The 19,876-nt window shown below is 28.1% G+C and overlaps 1 protein-coding gene and 5 non-coding genes across 6 annotated transcripts; 1 reads left to right on the forward strand and 5 right to left on the reverse strand.

The window, feature by feature from the left end:
• The first annotated feature begins 377 nt into the window (after positions 1-377).
• Positions 378-2,276, forward strand: LOC124920531 (auxin-responsive protein IAA18-like). Its single transcript, XM_047461032.1, has 5 exons — positions 378-1,291; positions 1,385-1,611; positions 1,683-1,812; positions 1,903-1,976; positions 2,054-2,276. The coding sequence occupies exons 1-5, from the start codon at positions 744-746 to the stop codon at positions 2,095-2,097; spliced, it is 1,023 nt and encodes a 340-aa protein (XP_047316988.1). The 5' UTR covers positions 378-743; the 3' UTR covers positions 2,098-2,276.
• Positions 2,277-5,749: 3,473 nt separating this feature from the next.
• On the reverse strand, positions 5,750-5,901 carry LOC124923211. Its single transcript, XR_007098216.1, has one exon. It is a non-coding gene; the product is annotated as a small nucleolar RNA snoR135 (small nucleolar RNA).
• Positions 5,902-5,949: 48 nt separating this feature from the next.
• On the reverse strand, positions 5,950-6,101 carry LOC124923209. Its single transcript, XR_007098214.1, has one exon. It is a non-coding gene; the product is annotated as a small nucleolar RNA snoR135 (small nucleolar RNA).
• A 64-nt stretch (positions 6,102-6,165) lies between these two features.
• On the reverse strand, positions 6,166-6,317 carry LOC124923208. Its single transcript, XR_007098213.1, has one exon. It is a non-coding gene; the product is annotated as a small nucleolar RNA snoR135 (small nucleolar RNA).
• A 69-nt stretch (positions 6,318-6,386) lies between these two features.
• LOC124923210 lies at positions 6,387-6,525 on the reverse strand. Its single transcript, XR_007098215.1, has one exon. It is a non-coding gene; the product is annotated as a small nucleolar RNA snoR135 (small nucleolar RNA).
• A 43-nt stretch (positions 6,526-6,568) lies between these two features.
• LOC124923212 lies at positions 6,569-6,722 on the reverse strand. The gene has a single exon (XR_007098217.1). It is a non-coding gene; the product is annotated as a small nucleolar RNA snoR135 (small nucleolar RNA).
• Positions 6,723-19,876: the final 13,154 nt, after the last annotated feature.

The following is a 19,876-nucleotide window of genomic DNA, read 5'->3' on the forward strand; positions in this document are numbered from 1 at the left end:
CAACGGCTGATATTGGTTTCTAGAATCATGCAAGCAAGCAGACAAAAACAAAAACATGGGGGATATGACCGTATCATATGCAGCATGTTTTTATTGGGAACACGCGACTGCTGGCTGCTGCTAATAATAATAATAATAAATCTTTTTCTCTTTCACTTGTATGTTTTTACATCCCCATTACAGATCAGCTATCTAGAAGAAGTATTTGAATGAAATAGGTAAAATTAGTTTTATAAAAACACTACTTACTTACTTAAATCATGAATTAAGCAGAGGCCCCGTAAAGCTAGGTTTGGTAGGCGCCTTTTGCATAAAGATAAAGATATCATAATAAATATTAATAATAATAATAGAGATGGAAGAAGAACAAGAAGAGGTCAGCAAACAACAACAGCAGCAGCAGCAGCAGCTATAAGCCTATAAGGTAAAGCTAAAGAGAGATAGACTTTGGTTTGGTTGGTTGTTTGATTGCTTGCTGAAGAGACCAAATTAAAGGGACGGCGTTGCGTGCATTACGCTATCCTTCTTTTCTTTCTGTGTTCATGTTCCATTTTTGGGGACCTCTCTTTCTTTTGTGATCATAAAAAGGGAATCTCTCTTTATTCTTTCAGCTCTCTCTTTACTATTCTATTCATCCTTCTCTCTTCTTCACATATCCTTTCTCCATATTTAATAAACATGGGAGAAGCTTTAGTATTTTTTTTGTGGGTTTCTTCTATTTCTGGTTAACAACAAAAAAAAGAATGGTGGGTTTTGCAAGCAATGATGATTATGCGTGTTCCCAGTTACTGAATCTAATACCTAAAGAGAAAGAATGGATTGTTGAACAAGAAGAAGATGATGATGATGAAGAGAAAAATCTTGAGCTAAGGCTTGGTCCTCCAGTTAAACGAGATTGGAGAATCAAACATGATGATGGATTCTTCAAGAACAGCAATACTTATAATACTTCTTCTTCAGGGGCCAAAAGGGTATTTTCAGATATAAAAGAATCAGGGATTGAACGGGTCAATGGTAATAGCCAAAACCATAGCTTCCAAGCGAAAAGGGTATTTTCAGATATAAAAGAGCCTGAGACTGAACGGGTCAATGATGATAGCCAAAACCAAAGCTTCCAAACTCCATGTCCATGGCGGCAGCAGACAACCCCCTCATTTCTCCAGCTTCAATCAATTCCAAAAAGCATCCCTGTTATGGAAAATGAATCATCACAGCCCTGTAGCTCTCAACAGAAAGCATTTTCACCATCTCCTGCAGCTGTGCCCTGCCCTAGCAGTTCTGATCAGAAAAGGTTCAACTCTTCTCTCTGTTTTATCTTACACCCTTTTCTCTCATCTCGACAACTAATAAATTATGTCTTGTTTTCACATGAAATAAATGATAGAATTGGTGGTGCTCCAGTTGTGGGATGGCCTCCAATAAGATCATCTAGGAAGAATCTGATGAAAACAGATCCATGTGACAAGGTTGAGAAGATTACTAAAAATGGTTTGTTTGTAAAGATTAATATGGAAGGAGTTGCAATAGGAAGGAAAGTTGATCTTAAAGCTTATGATAGCTACGAGAAGCTGTCTAGTGTTGTTGATGAATTGTTCAGAGGCCTTATTGCTGGTAATAATAATCACTTTCACTTGTAGTAAAGATTAGATTTTCATTTTACTGTTAAAACTGTTTGGAGGCAGCTCAAAGAGATTGTTCTGATCATGGTGAGGAGAAATCGATTACGGGTTTGTTGGATGGAAGTGGGGAATACACGCTTGTTTATGAGGATAATGAAGGAGAAAGAGTTCTTGTTGGAGATGTGCCATGGAAGTAAGAAGTCTCTTTCTATTTTCATTAGAAGGAGGAAGCCATGAAAATACTTATAAGCTTGTTGTTTGTTTGTTGTCTCTGTTTTGTTAGCATGTTTGTTTGCAGTGTGAGAAGACTGCGAGTCATTAAGACATCTCAGATCCACAAATTGTTCTTGTGTCCTAGTAAGTACAGTTTAAGTAAAAACAAACAGATATGTTCAATTTAAGAATGTTAATTTTTATCTTTCATTCATTTGCAGTTGGCACTAGTAAGAAGGGAAAGACAACACCAAGTGATGCATGATTGCATTTGAATGGATATTAGTTATGTTTCTTTTGCTCAAGGGAGTTTAGGGTTTGTTTTGAAGAAAGTTCCCCATTCAAATTAACTCACATTAAGTTTATATTATTCATCTGTTTAATTTGGTTCTAATATTGATATTGATGTAGTACAACATTGTTCTTATAATTCTTTTATGGCTCAATTAATTTGAATTGTTTTTATGTATTTAAATTTTGAATTATGGTATTTGAGGCTCGAATTAACACAATTTTAATCCTTTGTTTCGATAAAACGCGCAACTTATTACTGTTCTTTTCTTATTAGTTAAAAAAAATAAAATATTTTTTGATTTTTTTTCAACTATTATCACACATTATTTAAAATATTAAAATTGTATTAGGCAATCTCAAAAAAATATACTTAGTTTAAAACACAATTATGCCTCAATTTGGTATTCGTACACACAGTTATGTTTCAAAAAATTTTGAAAAATAAATACTTAACCTATACCTTTTTTAAATTTTCATTTTTTTCATCTTATTACACATTATTTTAGTTATTTACAAATTAAAATAGGTAGATGTTGAAAAAAATATTTAATTTTATCAAAGAGTACATCCAAATTTATTGTAAATATCATTTTATTTATAAATGAGATAAATTAATTTAAAAAATTAAAAATGATATGTTATAATAATAACACAAATATTTGGTTTTATTTTTAAAAAAGTACTCAAATAATTAAATTTGTGATAGTTCGGAAAACATTTGATAAAAGCCTCAATTAATTGTTAATTGGGTTATTTCATATGGAAATTAGTTAATAAAATATTAATGCTAATTAATTTTAAAAAATAAATATTTTGATAGGAAAGTGGAGAATCACAGAGCAAATTTGAAAAAACAAAATAAAATTAAAGAGTTTTGTAACCACTAGAAAATACAAACAAACAGATAATGAAGCAAGATTTTAGTAAACTGAAAATAACGGCTCTTTGAATCAAACATATTCAGCCTCTTAATTTAGATCTTTCTTGTACAGAGATTCTCCACAGGAAAGCTCCCATCTTTCTAAAGGATTTCCTCGTAGAAAAAATCCTGTAAAATCAAATGGGAATTGTCCAGTAAGATTTCGCTTAAACAAGATCTTCTCCCATGTAACTGTCCCTATTTTTCTGCAAAAAGAGAGAGACAAGATTGCTCACTCATAATTGACAAGTGCTTTAATGGCGGGAATGAGAGAAATTTAAGCATCCCATTTGACCGTTTTCAAAATTAATTACTATTAAACGTTTCTTAAGGAGAAATATGAAATCATCAGACTTTGCTTCTTCTTCTTCTTGGAGGAGGTGAGAATGGGGAAAGCTATGAGATGGTTGCGCGGTCTTCTGGGGATGAAGAAAGAAAAGGAAAACTCAAATTCAGTTCCCTTTCGTGAGAAGATAAGTTGGAGATTCAGAAAATCGACAAGGGAATCAGGAATTCACCAAGCAACCGACAACAGCTGGATGATGAAGTCTTATCTCGCCGAGAAGGAAGAACATCATGCGATAGCTGTGGCTGCCGCAACCAAAGCAGCAGCAAATGCAGCCATGGTCGCGGCACGAGCTGCGGTTGAGGTGGTGAAATTAACAACCCAAAGTAGAGGATCAGTCTGGTGGGCAGCTGTCAAGATTCAGACTTTTTACAGAGGCCATCTGGTGAATGGGTTTTCAACTTTTCATGATCGAAACATCATTATTAGCTCGGTTTAATTTAGTGTTAGTTTAACAAATAATGGTGGGTTTTCTGTTTCAGGCACGTCGTGCACTCAGGGCTTTGAAAGGACTGGTGAAACTTCAGGCAGTTGTAAGGGGCTACTTTGTTAGAAAACGAGTTGCTGAAACCTTTCAAAGTATGCAGGCTTTAATTCAAGCTCAGGCTCGGTGTCTCGTTGATAAGCAAAGGAGATTATTGGTATGGATCAAGATTACTACTATACTAAGATGACCCATATGCGTTTTGTTGATAAATTCGTTTTGTTGTAGGAAGATGAGAGTCCCAAGATAGTCGAGATCGATACGTGCAGGTCTACTAGATGGATTCAAACTCCATCAATATCTGAAAACAGAGATGACCCATGTTGCTATTACCCAACATCTTTATCATCTCCCCTTCGTTGCACTGGATGGAGGTTTATTAATGGCGAGGCTGCATGCAGGTTCTCAACGCCACAGCCCAAGTCGCGTATGGCTCGATCCTGCGGAGATTATGACGGACCTTCAACACCCTCTTCCAAGAGCGTTTGCAGTGGGAGTTTCTTGAGGTCGTCATACTCAAATGTCCCGAAATACATGACTAGCACAGAATCTTTTTCGGCTAAGTTGAGGTCTCATAGTGCACCGAGACAGAGGGCGGAGGGTTCTTGTGGAAATGTGAAGAAGAGGAAGTCGTTCAATGATCGTTTTCTAGCGTTCAATAATCTTTGAATGATTAGTAGTTTACTGATTATCGAAAAATCTCTCGTTTTTTTTTTTAATTATCAACATGACAAAGTAGATTGACTAGTATGTTATTATTGGTTTTTAAATGAATGAGATATGGTTTTGACATTGTTGTTATTAAGCTTCATTGAGTTGAGATAGTTAAAGACTTGTCAATTTATATTATTTAGCTTCTTCAACATCAAACAAACCACTGAAACATGATTATTTGCTTATTGTTTTTAATCATGAATCAGAGCTTATAGTTTAGGACAGCAATCATGAATTTCAAACAATTTTTGACAGGGGAATCACAAAATGAGTCAAATCTGAGATAATACTTTGATAGGGGAATGACAAAGTATTGAATGAATTTGATATCTATCTAGTGGATATAGGAATTGAAGTCTTATTTTATTACTTCTTAATTGAGAATATATGAACAGATTGTTCGCTCTCTCTCTTGTTTATGTTTATACTGTTCACATACTACCATACATCATTTCATGTTTCACTATAACATATTCAAATTCTGTTTTTACATAATCTCACTTTCATGAATCATATCTTTCCGACTAAGAAATAAGAAAGCCTATTCTTATTACATTTTATCCAATTTCAATTTAATCCCGGAAAATCTATATTTTTCATAATAATGTCTTTGCCATTTTTATTTAATAAATTTTCGTTAAATAGATAAATAATCAGAATTCTTGAGTATTAGAACAATAATTCTCAATAAAGAGTGATCTATAAGTCTTCTTATCAAACAAGATGCCCTTTGCATCATATATACAAAATTCCATTGTTTAGTGTAATGAAGCAATGTCACTCTAATGAAACTACAATCTAAGATTTTATCAAAAAAAACTTGCTATCCTTTTATTATCATTTCAACCATCTAATCAATAATTTTATATATTTAAATACTAAAATTATTGTTTTGAAAACTTATCTTGTTGTATAATTAATGAGTAAGTTTAAAAAAATCTAATAGTCCAAAAAATGATATTTAAATTAGTTTGATTGACAAACTCTCATATAACGTAGAAGAAACCAAGTTCAATATCAATGATTTTTAAGCATTGTAAACAGATGATGAACATCTTCTGCATCAGTAAGCGAAGGTTCCAAAATATAATTTGGAAGGAAAGCTTTTTCTATCATCAGTGAGTAAGATACTTTAAATTCTTTAATCAAGGTGAAGAATGTGATGTGGGGAAGATGATTGTTGATCATTCAACAGGATTGAAGAACAACTGCCCATCTTCCCCGTCAAATGAATGATTTTATGTTGCAGGGAAATCTTTCGATCAAAGTGTATATGTTATGACACAAAGACGATACACACAATCACTGCTGAGACAAATGATCAAATAAAGATATTACAGATTATTTGAAAAAGTATATGTAATATGGGGAAGATGATTGTTGATCATTCAACGAGAATGAAGAACAACTGCCCATCTTCCCCATCAAATGAATGATTATATGTTGCAGGGAAATCTTTCGATCAAAGTGCATAATTTATAGCACAAGGACGATACACACAATCCCTGCTGACTGCTGAGAGAGAGACAAGATGAAATAAAGATTGTAGTTTGATTAGATTATTAGAAAATATATGTAATGTGGGGAAGATGATTGTTGATCATTCAACGAAATTGAAGAACAACTGCCCATCTTCCCCATCAAATGAATGATTATATGTTGCAGGGAAATCTTTCGATCAAAGTGCATAAGTTATGGCACAAAGACGATACACACAATCCCTGCTGACTGCTGACTAGTGAGAGACAATATCAAATAAAGATTGCAGTTTGATTAGATAATTAGAAAATATATATGTAATGTGGGGAAGATGATTGTTGATCTTTCAACGAGAATGAAGAACAACTGCCCATCTTCCCCATTATCTATTGCAGGGAAATCTTTCGATTCAGAGTGCATTAAGTGGCACAACGACGATACACACAATCCCTGCTGAATTCTGAGAGACAAAATCAAATAAAGAAAATACAGATGAATGAATTTGTGGGGAAGATGATTGTTGATCATTCAACCGACAATGAAGAACAACTGCCCATCTTCCCCATCGATTGAACGATTTTCTATTGCAGGGAAATCTTTCGATCAGAGTGCATTTAGATTAAGCACAACGACGATACACACAATCACTGCTGACTACTAAGATAGATAGAACATCTACGAAAGATTGAACGAATATCAAAATGAAGAAAGTGATAACCTATGCTACATATTGTAGACTTCCATGGCTGCCTGGTTATATAGTGAAGGAACGGAACTAGGGTTCATAATATGGGCTGACTTTGATATTTAGGGCCTTTTTCATATCGTATTATATAAAGCTTGAGGCCCATTCAAAAATTTGGATTGGAATTTCTCAAAAGTCATTATTGTTATCTCTACAAAATGGATTTGATGGGTAAGCTAAAAAAGTCTTCAAGAGACAATGGATCTCCAATAAAAAAAAAATTCAATAGTAATTTTAAATATATTTATATATTTTTTTAATTTATATAATAGGATATAAATGAGGATAATTTAAACATGGAAATAAAAATATTATAAAAATACGAGTATATAAAGTGTCATTAAACACAATTATATTGACAATTTATGAAACAATTAATAAAAATTAAATAATAAATATTTATCAATAATAAAATATAACATAAAATCTTCGAGATTTTCAAAATTTAACAGAAGTTTCTACCAATTTTTCATTAGACCCTTATCGTAATAATAATTGAGGTGTGAATTAGACGTATGGATCGACAATAATTTGTACGAGTTTTACGAGACAAATAATCTATCAAAGGATAATTTAAATAAAGATAACTTAATACAACCGATTTCACAGTTTCTATCCAAATATATATATATATATATATATATATATATATATAATACTTAATTTGTAAAATATTTATATCGTCGGGTCGAGTGTTGTGGTTAATTTAGATATATATGTAAGAATAAATGAATACTTTGGTCAATTTGTGGGTTGACTCGTTCATAATTAAAAACGGTTAAAAATAAAATTAAAAATTCTATAGGTATGTTTCGAACTTGCAACTTAACAAAACAATCACAACACTTTAACCAAGTGTAATTGGGATGTGATTTGCCGATGTATAATTGGTCGATATCAATTGAAAATGGTTAAAAAAATATTAATCAAATATTTGATTGACCAAAGTGGGAGATCACGATGTTAAATATTAAAAAATATTAATCAAATATTTGATTAACTAAAGTGAAAGTATAAGGTCACGAGATAACAAGTTTATTTGGAAAAAATATGTGATGAAATATGTGAGAAGATAAGTTGTACGTTTTAACGAAGTGAATAAAATGTGAAATAAGAACGTTTTATTTTTTATTTTAATATATTATTCGTGATTTATTAAAAATTTTAAACATTAAAAATATTATTATTATTATTTTTTATTAAATTCATTTTATTTATATTTTATTCGTGTGCATCAGATGACGACCAGAATCTTCCTATTTTATTATAATAACCTTTAATAATAGTGTTATTTTTTAAGAGACAAATCACACATATGCTTGTTAATATGAATACTAATTAATCTAGCATCATTCCCAACTCATTTCACACATGGTTCACCTTTCCTAATTCACCTTCCTGTTTCATTTCAATTTCCCCTCTTTCATTATCTTTCTCTCTCTCTCTTTTACTTCAGTCTCCACGTACATACAAACTAAATTTAACAAATCAGCATAGTTTTAAAATACACTGACTGATCGGTGGTCCGGTCCGACCGCGAAACAGTTGACTGAGCGGCCTGTATTTTATCTTCAATATGGTTACCTTTCTTACCGGTCAAAATTTGGTCCGACCGGAACCGGAAAATCAAACCGAATTTTTCCGATTCAAAACGTTACATTATAAATTATTATTATTTTCCTTCTTCTCCTCCATATACACTACTCTATTTGGTAAAGATGAAAGAAAGGGTATAACAAGTTGTTGTAGAAAAAATAAAAAATAAAGAGACGTAGGTATTTTTTTTTTCTTTCTAATATCTACTTAGATATGGGGTTTCATCATATCTATCTTAACTCACTCATCAGATCTCGGATCTATATATAGTCCTTAACTCATCAGATCTACGATCTTCCTCTAATTAATAAATGAAGATGAAGAAAGAAATATTAAACAAGTAATTAACTGTATGCCTATAAATTGGGTTTATGGAGTGAAGGTAAGTAAAGAGAGATTTATTGACGATGACATTAGGAAGGAAATAAAATGAAGATGAAGAAGAAAAAGGGAATTGGATATGTATGTATGACCTGTATGTATTTTAATTTTAGATTTTCTGAGAAAAATTTAGTCAATTTTGTTAATCAAATAAATATTAATAAAAAATAAATTAAATATTTGTTTGATTTAGTATTCATTCAAATTGTAACCACGTAATTAAATATTTGTTTGATTTAATAATTTTTTAACTGTTTTTTAAAATTTTAATATTGATTGATTTGTTTGTTTAATAATTGATAATAAATATTTAATGTGATTGTTATTTTGATTGTAAAGAATGATGTATATTTGTTATTTTGATTATAGGGAATTATAAATAATTGATATAATATTAATTTGATCAATAAATTATTGTATTTAATTAGCATTTATATAATTATTTTTTATATACTTACACCTAAATGATTATATATACAAATTATGTATTAATATATTTAAATTTATTTAAAATAAAAATAAAAATAAAATCCAATCCAACCAGTGGTTCAACCGATTGGACCGAAATAGCCTAAAAAATCGGATCGATGACCGAAACTGTTTTCAAAACAATGTAAATAAGGATGTTATGATTTTTAATGTGTTTTTTTATTTATTTATCACAATTAAAGAGGAGTTGGAATAATGTACAATTTTAATTTGTTTCAATTCATTATTCTAGCTAGATAATTTAATATAACAAAGGGATAATCAAGTATGAAATACTAGTAATCCATGTTAAAAATTCTACAAAATTTTCATTGAAATCATAATTATGGTGTTATGTTATACACTTTCAAAAATAAGTTCAAAAGAGTTTGAATTGTTTATAGATTTACTTTTTATTTATAATCAATTTAGGTAAGTAATTTTTATTTTTGTCACAATTTAAATAATTATTTATAAATATTTTCTCCAATTCCAGAATAATATAATATATTGTCTTAAAACTAGATGAAGTTATGATAAAAAAAACATATAAGAACGAAGGTTCACATGCATTCACTCATTTTATTGGTAAAAATCAAATATAATTATTAGAAATTTATTTTGATCCAATACATGCATAAATTATGGAATTATTGACGGAAATTAGTTGATGTTATCTCCGTTGTAGAAGTTTTGGTAGTGGAGGTTCATTAGATTTTGGTCCGCCTTTTGGAGGAGGTTCATCAGGTTTTGGTCCGCCTCTTGGTGGAGGTTAATCAGGTTTTGGTCCGCCTCTAGGTGGAGGTTCATCAGGTTTTGGCCCTCCTCTTGGTGGAGGTTCATCCGGTTTTGGTCCTCCTTTTGGTGGAGGTTCGTCGGGTTTTGGTCCTTCAAGTTCATCAGGTTTTGGTCCGCCTCTTGGTGAATGTTCATCAGGTTTTGGTCCTTCTCTTAGTGGAGGTTCATCCGATTTTGGTCCTCCTCTTAGTTGAGGTTCGTCTAGTTTTGGTCCTCCTCTTGGTGGAGGTTTGTCCAGTTTTGGTCCTCCTCTTGGTGGAGGTTCGTCTGATTTTGGTCCTCCTCTTGGTGGAGGTTCTTCAGAATTTGGTTCGCCTCTTGGTCGAGGCTCATCAGATTTTGGTCCTCCTCTTGGTGAAAGTTCATCAGGTTTTAGTTTGCCTTTTGGTGGAGGTTCATCATGTTTTGGTCCGCCTCTTGGTGGAGGTTCATCAGGTTTTGGTCCGCCAAGTTTATTAGGTTTTTGTCCTCCTCTTGGTGGAGGTTCATCCACTTTTTGTCCTCCTCTTGGTGGAGGTTCATCCGGTTTTGGTCTTCCTCTTGGTGGAGATTCGTTAGGTTTTGGCCCGCCTCTTGGTGGAGGTTCGTCATGTTTTGGCCCGCCTCTTGGTGGAGGTTCGTCAGGTTTTGGTCCTTCTCTTGGCGGAGGTTCATCAGGTTTTGACCCGCCTCTTGTTGGAGGTTCGTCAGGTTTTGGCCTGCCTCTTAGTGGAGGTTTGTCAGGTTTTGTCCCACATCTTGGTGGAGGTTCGTCAGGTGTTGGTCCCCTAAGTTCATCAGGTTTTGGTCCTCCTCTTGGTGGAGGTTTATCAGGTTTTGATCCGGATGTTCATCAGGTTTTAGTTCTCCTCTTGGTGGAGGTTCATCCAGTTTTTGTCCTCCTCTTGGTGGAGGTATCAGGTTTTGGTCCGCCTCTTGGTCGAGGCTCATCAAGTTTTGGTCCATCAATTTCACCAGGTCTTGCTCCTCCTCTTGGTGAATGTTCATTAGGTTTTGGTTGTTTACCTCTTGATGGAGGTTCATCATGTTCTAGTCCACCAAGTTCATCAGGTTTTAGTCCTCCTCTTGGTGGAGGTTCATCAGGTTTTGATCCGCCTCTTAGTAGAGATTTATCAGGTTTTGGTCCGCCTCTTGGTGGATGTTCATTTGGTTTTGGTTCTCCTCTTGGCGGAGGTTCATCCGGTTTTGGTCTTCCTCTTGGAGGAGGTTCGTCTAGTTTTGGTCCTCCTCTTGGTGGAGGCTCATCATGTTTTGGTCCGCCTCATGGGGGAGGTTCATTAGGTTTAGGTCCGCCTTTTGGGGGAGGCTCATCATGTTTTGGTCCTCCTCTTGGTGGAGGTTCATCGGATTTTGGTCCTCCTCTTAGTGGAGGTTCATCAGATTTTGGTCCGCCTCTTGGTGGAGGTTCATAGGTTTTGGTCCGCCTCTTGGTGGAGGTTCATTAGGTTTTGATCCGCTTCTTGGGGGAGGTTCGTCCGACTTTTGGCCCCCTTTTGGTGAAAGTTCGTCAAGTTTTGGTCCGCTCTGTTAATTCTCTAGCGCAAGCATAAAATAATAAAGACGCAATGAGATAACATGATAAAAGTAAATATTTTGTTTCGTTCATAGATTTCAAATATTTAGCTAGATGGCTTGATTTCACAATACTATATACTTGTGTATTTGTAGATGACTTGTTACCCTTTTGTTATTACTTCATTTTTATTTGTTTAGATGTTAATTTTATAATCTATATACTTTTATAAAAATAAAGTAAAATACACTCAATCTACTTAAAATAATGACTTTCTAATTATTTCTTACAATTATGCAATTAGCGATTTTCCAAAAAAAAAATAAATAGAAATTACATTAAAATTTAATTCATAAGAAAAATAATGTTGGATTACCGAATAAAATAAAGTATTGAAATATTGAAAGATAAAATTTAGTTTGAGAAGATCTAGATTGTGGTGTTTAAAAATTATTACAAATATTATTTTTTTTACTACGATTTATTCTTAAGGAGAATTACATGATCATATTTCGTTAAAGCATTTTTAATAAATGAAATATATTTTTTTTTACGTAAACAATTTTTTTTATAAATACTTCATTTATCTAATAAATTTTAACACTATTTTAAAATTAATAATGTCACTCAAAAAATAATGAGAGTATTATTTTTTCAAGTATATATCATGATTTTCACTTCAATTTAAAATATATAATTTTTTTTAGTGAGAATCGAACTCGAGAGACATGTACGTTTTCTTAGTTAAGAATAGGAAAAAATCTCACTTAGACGTATGTACTTATATAACTAGCTCACTTAGACGTATGTACTAATAAAATATCATTTAAACATATGTACTATCAAAAATTGGCTCATTTAACATTTTTAGTAACCATAGTTAACTTTTATTTTTAAATTTATATATTTATTAATTAAATATTAAAATATTTTCTCTCTACTTCTTTTTAATTAATTAAATTAGGTAATTTATTTTATTCTTAAATTTTTTATTATTTTAATATTAATTTCTCTTTTATATTTCATTTTTTTATTAGTATTTATTTCTCATATTTCTTAAATTCTCATTTTTAATTTTTTTTAACAACTTATTTATGAATTTTATATTTTATTGTAATATTTTTTTGAAGGGTTTTTTTCTAATTTAATTTAATATAATAAAAATGAAAAAAGAGTTTTTCTTATTTAGTTTAATATAAATAAAAATGAAATTAATAATTTTTTATTTAATTTTTATTCACAAATTATATTAGTAGTAAATGAATTGTTTTTGTCTAATATTTGATTATTACTCTTTTGGTGTTTGATGAATGCGTTTTTATTATTATTCAATTCTTAATTCTTAATTAATTTATTTTTGTGTTGAAGGATTTTTATTGTTGAATGAATTTTTATTGTTATATTCAATTATTGGGATCAAACAATTTTAAAATAATTAATAATTAATGTGAATATAAAAAAAATATATAAAAAAGAAGAAGAAATATAGAGTTAAAATAATTAATGATGAATGATTATATATAAAATAAAATTAAAATAATCAATCATAAATATTCATATAGAAATAATAAAAAATTATAAAAAAGATAAAAATAGAGGGTTCATTTATTAGTAATAAATGAAATAATAAATGAAAAGGAAAGAGAGAGAAAATATATTAATATTTAATTAATAAATATATAAATTTAAAAATAAAAGTTAACCATGGTTACTAAAAGAGGCTAAATGAGCCAATTTTTAATAGTACGTACGTTTAAACGACCTTTCATTAATACATACGATGTAAGTGAAGTAGTTGTACAAAAATACATACGTCTAAGTGAGCTTTTTTCCTTAAAAATATTATTACTTGAGTTATTTTAATAATTTTCTATTTGAATTTAATATAAATTATTGAACATAAATAATAATAAAAATAAATATTTTTAAATTTTATTGTAAAGATATCAATAGAAGAAATAATAAAAAAATCACTTTATTCTTAAATAGATTATGTAAATATTACTATAATTTATTTGTAAAAACAATTAGTATATCAGAAATATATACAATGCATTTTTAACATTAAAAAAATGTTTTAATAGGGTAAATGAGTCATTAATAAATGTAAGTTCAACAAAATATATATATATATATATATATATATATATATATTATTAATAATAATAATATTTTTCAATTTGAATTTGTTTAGTTTGTTGGGTCGAGAGGTGTGGTTACTTTAGATATATATATATATGTGAGAGTAAATGAATATTGGGTTGGATCGTGAGTTAAACCACCCATAAACTTGAAACGGTTAAAAATAAAATTAAAAATGTTATAGCTATGTTTCAAACTTGCAACCTAATAAAAAAAATAACACTTTAACCAACTAAGCTAATAAAACTTTATATTTTAAATTTTATACAAATTTTGATGAACGTGAACATTCTTAACCATATAAATTCATTTTAAACTAACTAATATATATAATAATGCTTAATTTGAATTTGCTTGATTTTTCGGATCTAGATCTGTGGTTAATTTGGATATATATGTGAGAGTAAATAAATACTTGAATCGGATCATGGGTTGACCCTCTTATAAACTTGAAACGGTTAAAAATAACATAAAAAATGTTATATGTATGTTTTGAATTTGTATCCTAACAAAACAAGTACATCTCTTTAACCGAGTGTGATTGGAATCTGGTTTGTCGAGGGATAATAGGCTGGTAACAATTGAGAGTGGTTAAAAAACATGAATCAAATATTTGATTAACCAAAGTGTTGTGTCACGAGGTTAAATTTCGAGTGAGAATGGTGGTTTGTTTTCCTAGGGATAAGAGATGTATGAAGGTGTGATTGTGACGTGGTTTGTCAAGAGATAAAAGGTCGGTAACAAATGATTGTGAGGTCACGAGATTAGAGATCGAATGAGATTGGTGGTTGGTTTGCTGAAGGATAAGAGACATGTGAAATTATGATTGAGATTGGTGGTTGGTTTGCTGAAAGATAAGAGACATGTGCAATTATGATTGAGATTGGTGGTTGGTTTTCCGAGGAATAAGAGGCGTTTGAAAATGTGATTGAGTTTGGTGGTTGGTTTATCGAGAGATAAGAAACGTGTAAAAATATGATTGGAATTGGTGGTTAGTTTACCTACAGATAAGAAATGTGTAAAAATGTGATTGAGATTGATTGTTGGTTTATCGAGGGATAAGAGACTTGTGAAAGTGTGATTGAGATATAGTTTGTTAAGGGATAAAAGACCGGTAATAAAGAATTATGAGGTGACGAGATTAAAGGTCAATTGAGAATGATGATTTGTTTGCCGAGAGATAAGAGGTGTGTGAAAGTGTGATTGTGATTGGTGGTTGGATTGCCGAAAAATAATAAGTGTGTGAAAGTATGATTTAGATTTGTGGTTGATTTGCCGAGGAATAAGAGGCTAGTAACATTAGGATTGGTGGCTGATTTGTTAAGGGATAAAAATTCCAATAACAAAAAATCGTAAAGTCACGAGATTAGAGGTCGATTGGGATTGGTGGTTAATTTACCAAGGAATTAGAGGAATGTATGTGTGAACAGGGACGGACCTAGAAAATAGGGTTGGGGTGGGCTTAATTTTTTTTGAGGCGGGCTTAAAAAAATAGCGAGAAAAATCTAAATAAAACTAGCGTATGAAGGTAAGTTTTACATTTATTTTTAATAATTAGATAATCAAACATTGAAGTATATTGAAATTTTTTAAGAAATTAGCGGGTATAGTCAAATTTAAACAGTAATATATATATATATATTTTATTTTTTTTCGGAGTGGGCTTCAACCCATCCGAGCCCCTACATAGATCCATCCCTAAGTGTGAAAGTGTGAAGTTACGAGATGAGAGGTCGATTGTGATTGGTAATTTATTTACCGATGAATAAGAGGCTAACAACATTGGAATTTGAGGTTATTTTGTCGATAAATAATAAGACGATTCAGGTCGGTGGTTAGTTTCCCGAAAAATTAGAGAGACGTGTGAAAGCGTGATTGAAATTAGTGAAGTATTAAATTATCTAATATTAATGATGGTAATATTACTTTGTTTTAAATAATTTTTGAAGTATTAAATTCTTTTATTTATATTTATTATTAAAATAAAAAACAAAGAAATAAGTTAATATAAAAAAAAGTTATATTTCTTTCCTAATTAATTAAATTCACTCACAGAAATATAAAAAATATAAGTTATAGATATTCAACTTTTTTTTTATATTATTAATTATTTAATTATATGTATTTATATTTTTAAAATATATAATAAACACATATTATTATAATATAATAAAATTAATATATATATATATATAAATAATTAACCTCAAAAATTAATAAATTTTAAAAATAAAAATTTAATTAAAATATATTACAAGAATAAATATTTATTAAATATTTTAAAACACAAATATCATATATATATATATATTTGAATAGTTAATAATATAAAAAAGTTAAAATCATATATATTTAAAATGAAATATTAAAAAATTAGCAATAAAAATTCATTTATATATATATTTATATATATATATATATATATATATAAATAAATAATCAACTCAAAATTAATAAAATTTCAATCAAAATATATTATAATAATAAGTATTTATTAAATATTTTAAAAAACAAATACCATATATATTTACAAATGTTATATATATATATATATATATATAATTATAAAATTATTCAAAAAAAAACTTTACTTTATTTAGTCTAGCAGTTAAAGTATTCACGTTAAATACTTAAATCAGAGTTCGAATCCTTTTAAAAATAAATATATGTGAGTGTGAATTTGACTAGAGTATAACATATAATATTGGTGAATAATGTAGAAACGGGATTGTCGACTTGAGTAAACAAACATTGGTGAGAAGACGGCTTAATAAACTAAGGATTTGTCCACGGAGGAAATGTCGAATTAAGTAACGCAAATACTAGTAAAAAAATCCAATGATTCGTGTCCACAAAAGGGTGTGTAAGGGCTTAAGATCATGGTGAAAGGTGTATTTGAATGTATATATGATTAGAGGAAAATGTAAACAAATAAAAATTTTATTTAGCATTTTTTAAAAACTTTTTTATGTTTTTTTAGTTAAGAAAAAATAAGTAATATTTTTAATTAGAATAATATATATATATTATATTAGAAAAATTGAAATAAAAATAAAAAATACATTGATTACAAAATCTAACTTACAAAATATATATACATACACAAAATTATAAAATTATTTCAAACGTCTTACTTGATCTAGTAGTTAAGTATAACATAGCATAAAGTAGAAGCAAGATTGTCAGCTGAGTAAATAAACATGGGTGAAAAGACGGCTTAGTAAACAAACATTTGTGAGATAAACTGAAGGTTCGTGTCTACGGAGGGAATGTCAAATTAAATAACGCAAACACTAGTGAGAATGTTCACCAGGTGAGTCAGGCTTAAAATCATACTGAAAGATTATTTAAATGTATAAATAATGAGAGAAAAAATATAAACTAATAAAGACAAAATTTTATTTAACATTTTTTTAAAATTATATGTTTTTTAGTTAATGAAAATATTATAAATATTATATATAAAAATAAATATGTAACATGTTATAATTATTAAATATTAAAAAATTAATTAAGAGAGAAATATTTTTAATTAGAATAATATATATATATATATATATTAGAAAAAAATGAAAAGATAAATTATGATGAAATAAAAAATAAAAAATACATTGGTTACAAAATATAACTTATGATGAGATAATTTCAGATTAAGTAACGCATACACTAGTGAGAAAACCTAAAGGTTCATCCACGGAAGGTGAGTTATGACCTAAGATCATACCAAATATGTAATAAAATGGTTCGTCTATTGAGGGAATGTCGGCTTGAGTAACACAAATATTGGTGATAAAATTCAATGATTCGTGTCCACAGAGGGTGAGTTAGGACCTAAGATCATGCAAAAAGATGTAATTGAATGTTTAAGAATGCATTTTTTAAAATCGCAAGGTTCGTCCACGGAGGTGAGTAAATGCCTAAAATCATACCAAAAGCGAAATTGAGATATTATTTTTATTAGATTTTATAATATATTTAATTAATTATGTTAAGTATTAAATTAATTTAGAAATGTATTTAAAACGTATTTATTATTATAAAAAAAAATTGAGACACAAAAGTAATAATTAATGATATTTCTTAGTAAAATAATTATTAAATATATTAAAAAAAATACTGAAATAAAAGAAATAAAAAATTATTTGCTAAAAATAATTTAAAGAAAAGAAAATGTAAAACAAATTAATAAAAATATTTAGATTAAAAAATATTAAAATATATTTAACTAAATATGTTAAATTTTAAATTAATGAAAAATGTATTTAAGACTTATTTATTATTATAAAAAATAAATTAGGACCAAAGAATAATTTTGTATTTAATTATTTATGTATGTATTATTTTTAAATATTTTTTAATATTTGTCAAATTATCTATTATAGTAACTTTATATAAAAAAACAAATTAAGACATTTTATGAATATTTTTTATTTAATTAATATACTAATTTTAAATATTTATTCAATTATCTATTTTAATAATTTATTATTATAAAAAAATAAGACCCTAACAATTTTTTATTACTAAATTTGATTATTAAATAATCAAAATCATTATAAATATAAAAAAATTAAATGAATTGGTTAATTAATTTTTTAATACTTTTATTTTTTTCAAATAAATATAAATAATATTTGACACAAGCAACACATAATAAATGTTGTTTGATTTGTGTGCATTAAATTTAGAAATGCATCATGATTCTGAGGTTGGGATAAATTTGAAAATAATTTAAAATAGGCTTAAAACAATAACAACAAAATTTTAAATAGTATATAAAATTATGTTTTTCTATTTTTTTTTTTTTAATAATTGGATAAACAAATATTAAATTTTTTTTTTTTTAAATGAAGAGGTAAGTCATATTCTCACCTTACAAAATAAATAAAAGGTTTCTAAACCCCTGCATAGATCCTATCCTTAGTTAGATTTTTTTTTATAAATATTTTTAATTTTATATACTTGATGAATTTAACCATATGCAAACATTATATTTGAATTTAATTAATTTTTATAAATTAAAATTAATTCAAAATTATTTAAATTTGAATAATATTATTTTTATTTAAAATACTTATATATTTAATGCTAGTTAATATGCATATCCCTACAAATTAAATAAATTATTTTAACCCGACTCATTATACCACATCTTTTTCTTCTTTTATTTAAACACAGTTTCTTATAAAATATCAGTTGTTAACTATGAAATGATTAAACAAAATATAGATGTATTAAGAGAAGTTATTATGTCATTTTAATAGGTAGGTGATTATTAATTGGAGGTCATACGTACTCATGATTGTGGAGTCATTATGTGATCTCTCTTATTAATTTTTTTTTTGTGACATGTACAAAACAACTATTTTTACTATTTATGTAAATATTAACAATATAGACTTAAATTCATCTATATTATTTTTCTTATAAATATATTCTTTATTCAATATATTCAAATTATAACATACATCTAGTTAACAATATAACAATATAGTTTAACGGGACAATAATCTTTTAAATAAGACTAAAAAATATATATCCAAAAATAATATTTAAACAACATAATATTACTAATATAGCTCAACTAATCTTGAGTAGTTTTTGATTTTTAAGGTATCAAATATACTATTCTCATATTTTAAGTGGAAATGTAAGTCATAATTATGATTAGTGATCATAATGCCTTTTTATATTAAAAAATTATACAATTAATTATATGTTTAAGATAAAAAAAATTATCATTCAAGTATAATATTATATATTTTTATATTTTTGACAATATTATTATTTAATTTAAATCACCTTCATTAAATAGAAGTGATTAAATTAAATGAATCACCTTGAAATATTTTATGCTTAATTATTTTTGTTAATTTATTCAAATATATTATTAACTTATTTTATTATTTAAATTTAATTGTAGTTTATAATATATAATACTTATTTTGATTATATCTTTCTCTTCTATATTATCGAAATAATCTAAATTAATTTAACATATTTTTAGTTTAGATAGTTTGTATCAATATTATATCTATTCTAACAAACTCTCCCCTGGTCACATCTAAATAATATTTTGTTTGAAGCTATTTTACATTTAACATTAAATTAAATGTTTGAACATTGATCTATCTAATATTAAGAACAATATTATGAAAATTAACA

Source organism: Impatiens glandulifera, chromosome 1, assembly GCF_907164915.1.
Source record: "Impatiens glandulifera chromosome 1, dImpGla2.1, whole genome shotgun sequence".
NCBI lineage: Eukaryota > Viridiplantae > Streptophyta > Magnoliopsida > Ericales > Balsaminaceae > Impatiens > Impatiens glandulifera.

Coding starts and splice junctions, on each gene's coding strand:
- LOC124920531 (XM_047461032.1), top strand. CDS start 744: ATGGTGGGTTTTGCAAGCAATGATGATTATGCGTGTTCCCAGTTACTG. Junction 1,292..1,384: donor AGCAGTTCTGATCAGAAAAG/GTTCAACTCTTC, acceptor AATAAATGATAG/AATTGGTGGTGCTCCAGTTG. Junction 1,813..1,902: donor GTTGGAGATGTGCCATGGAA/GTAAGAAGTCTC, acceptor CTGTTTTGTTAG/CATGTTTGTTTGCAGTGTGA.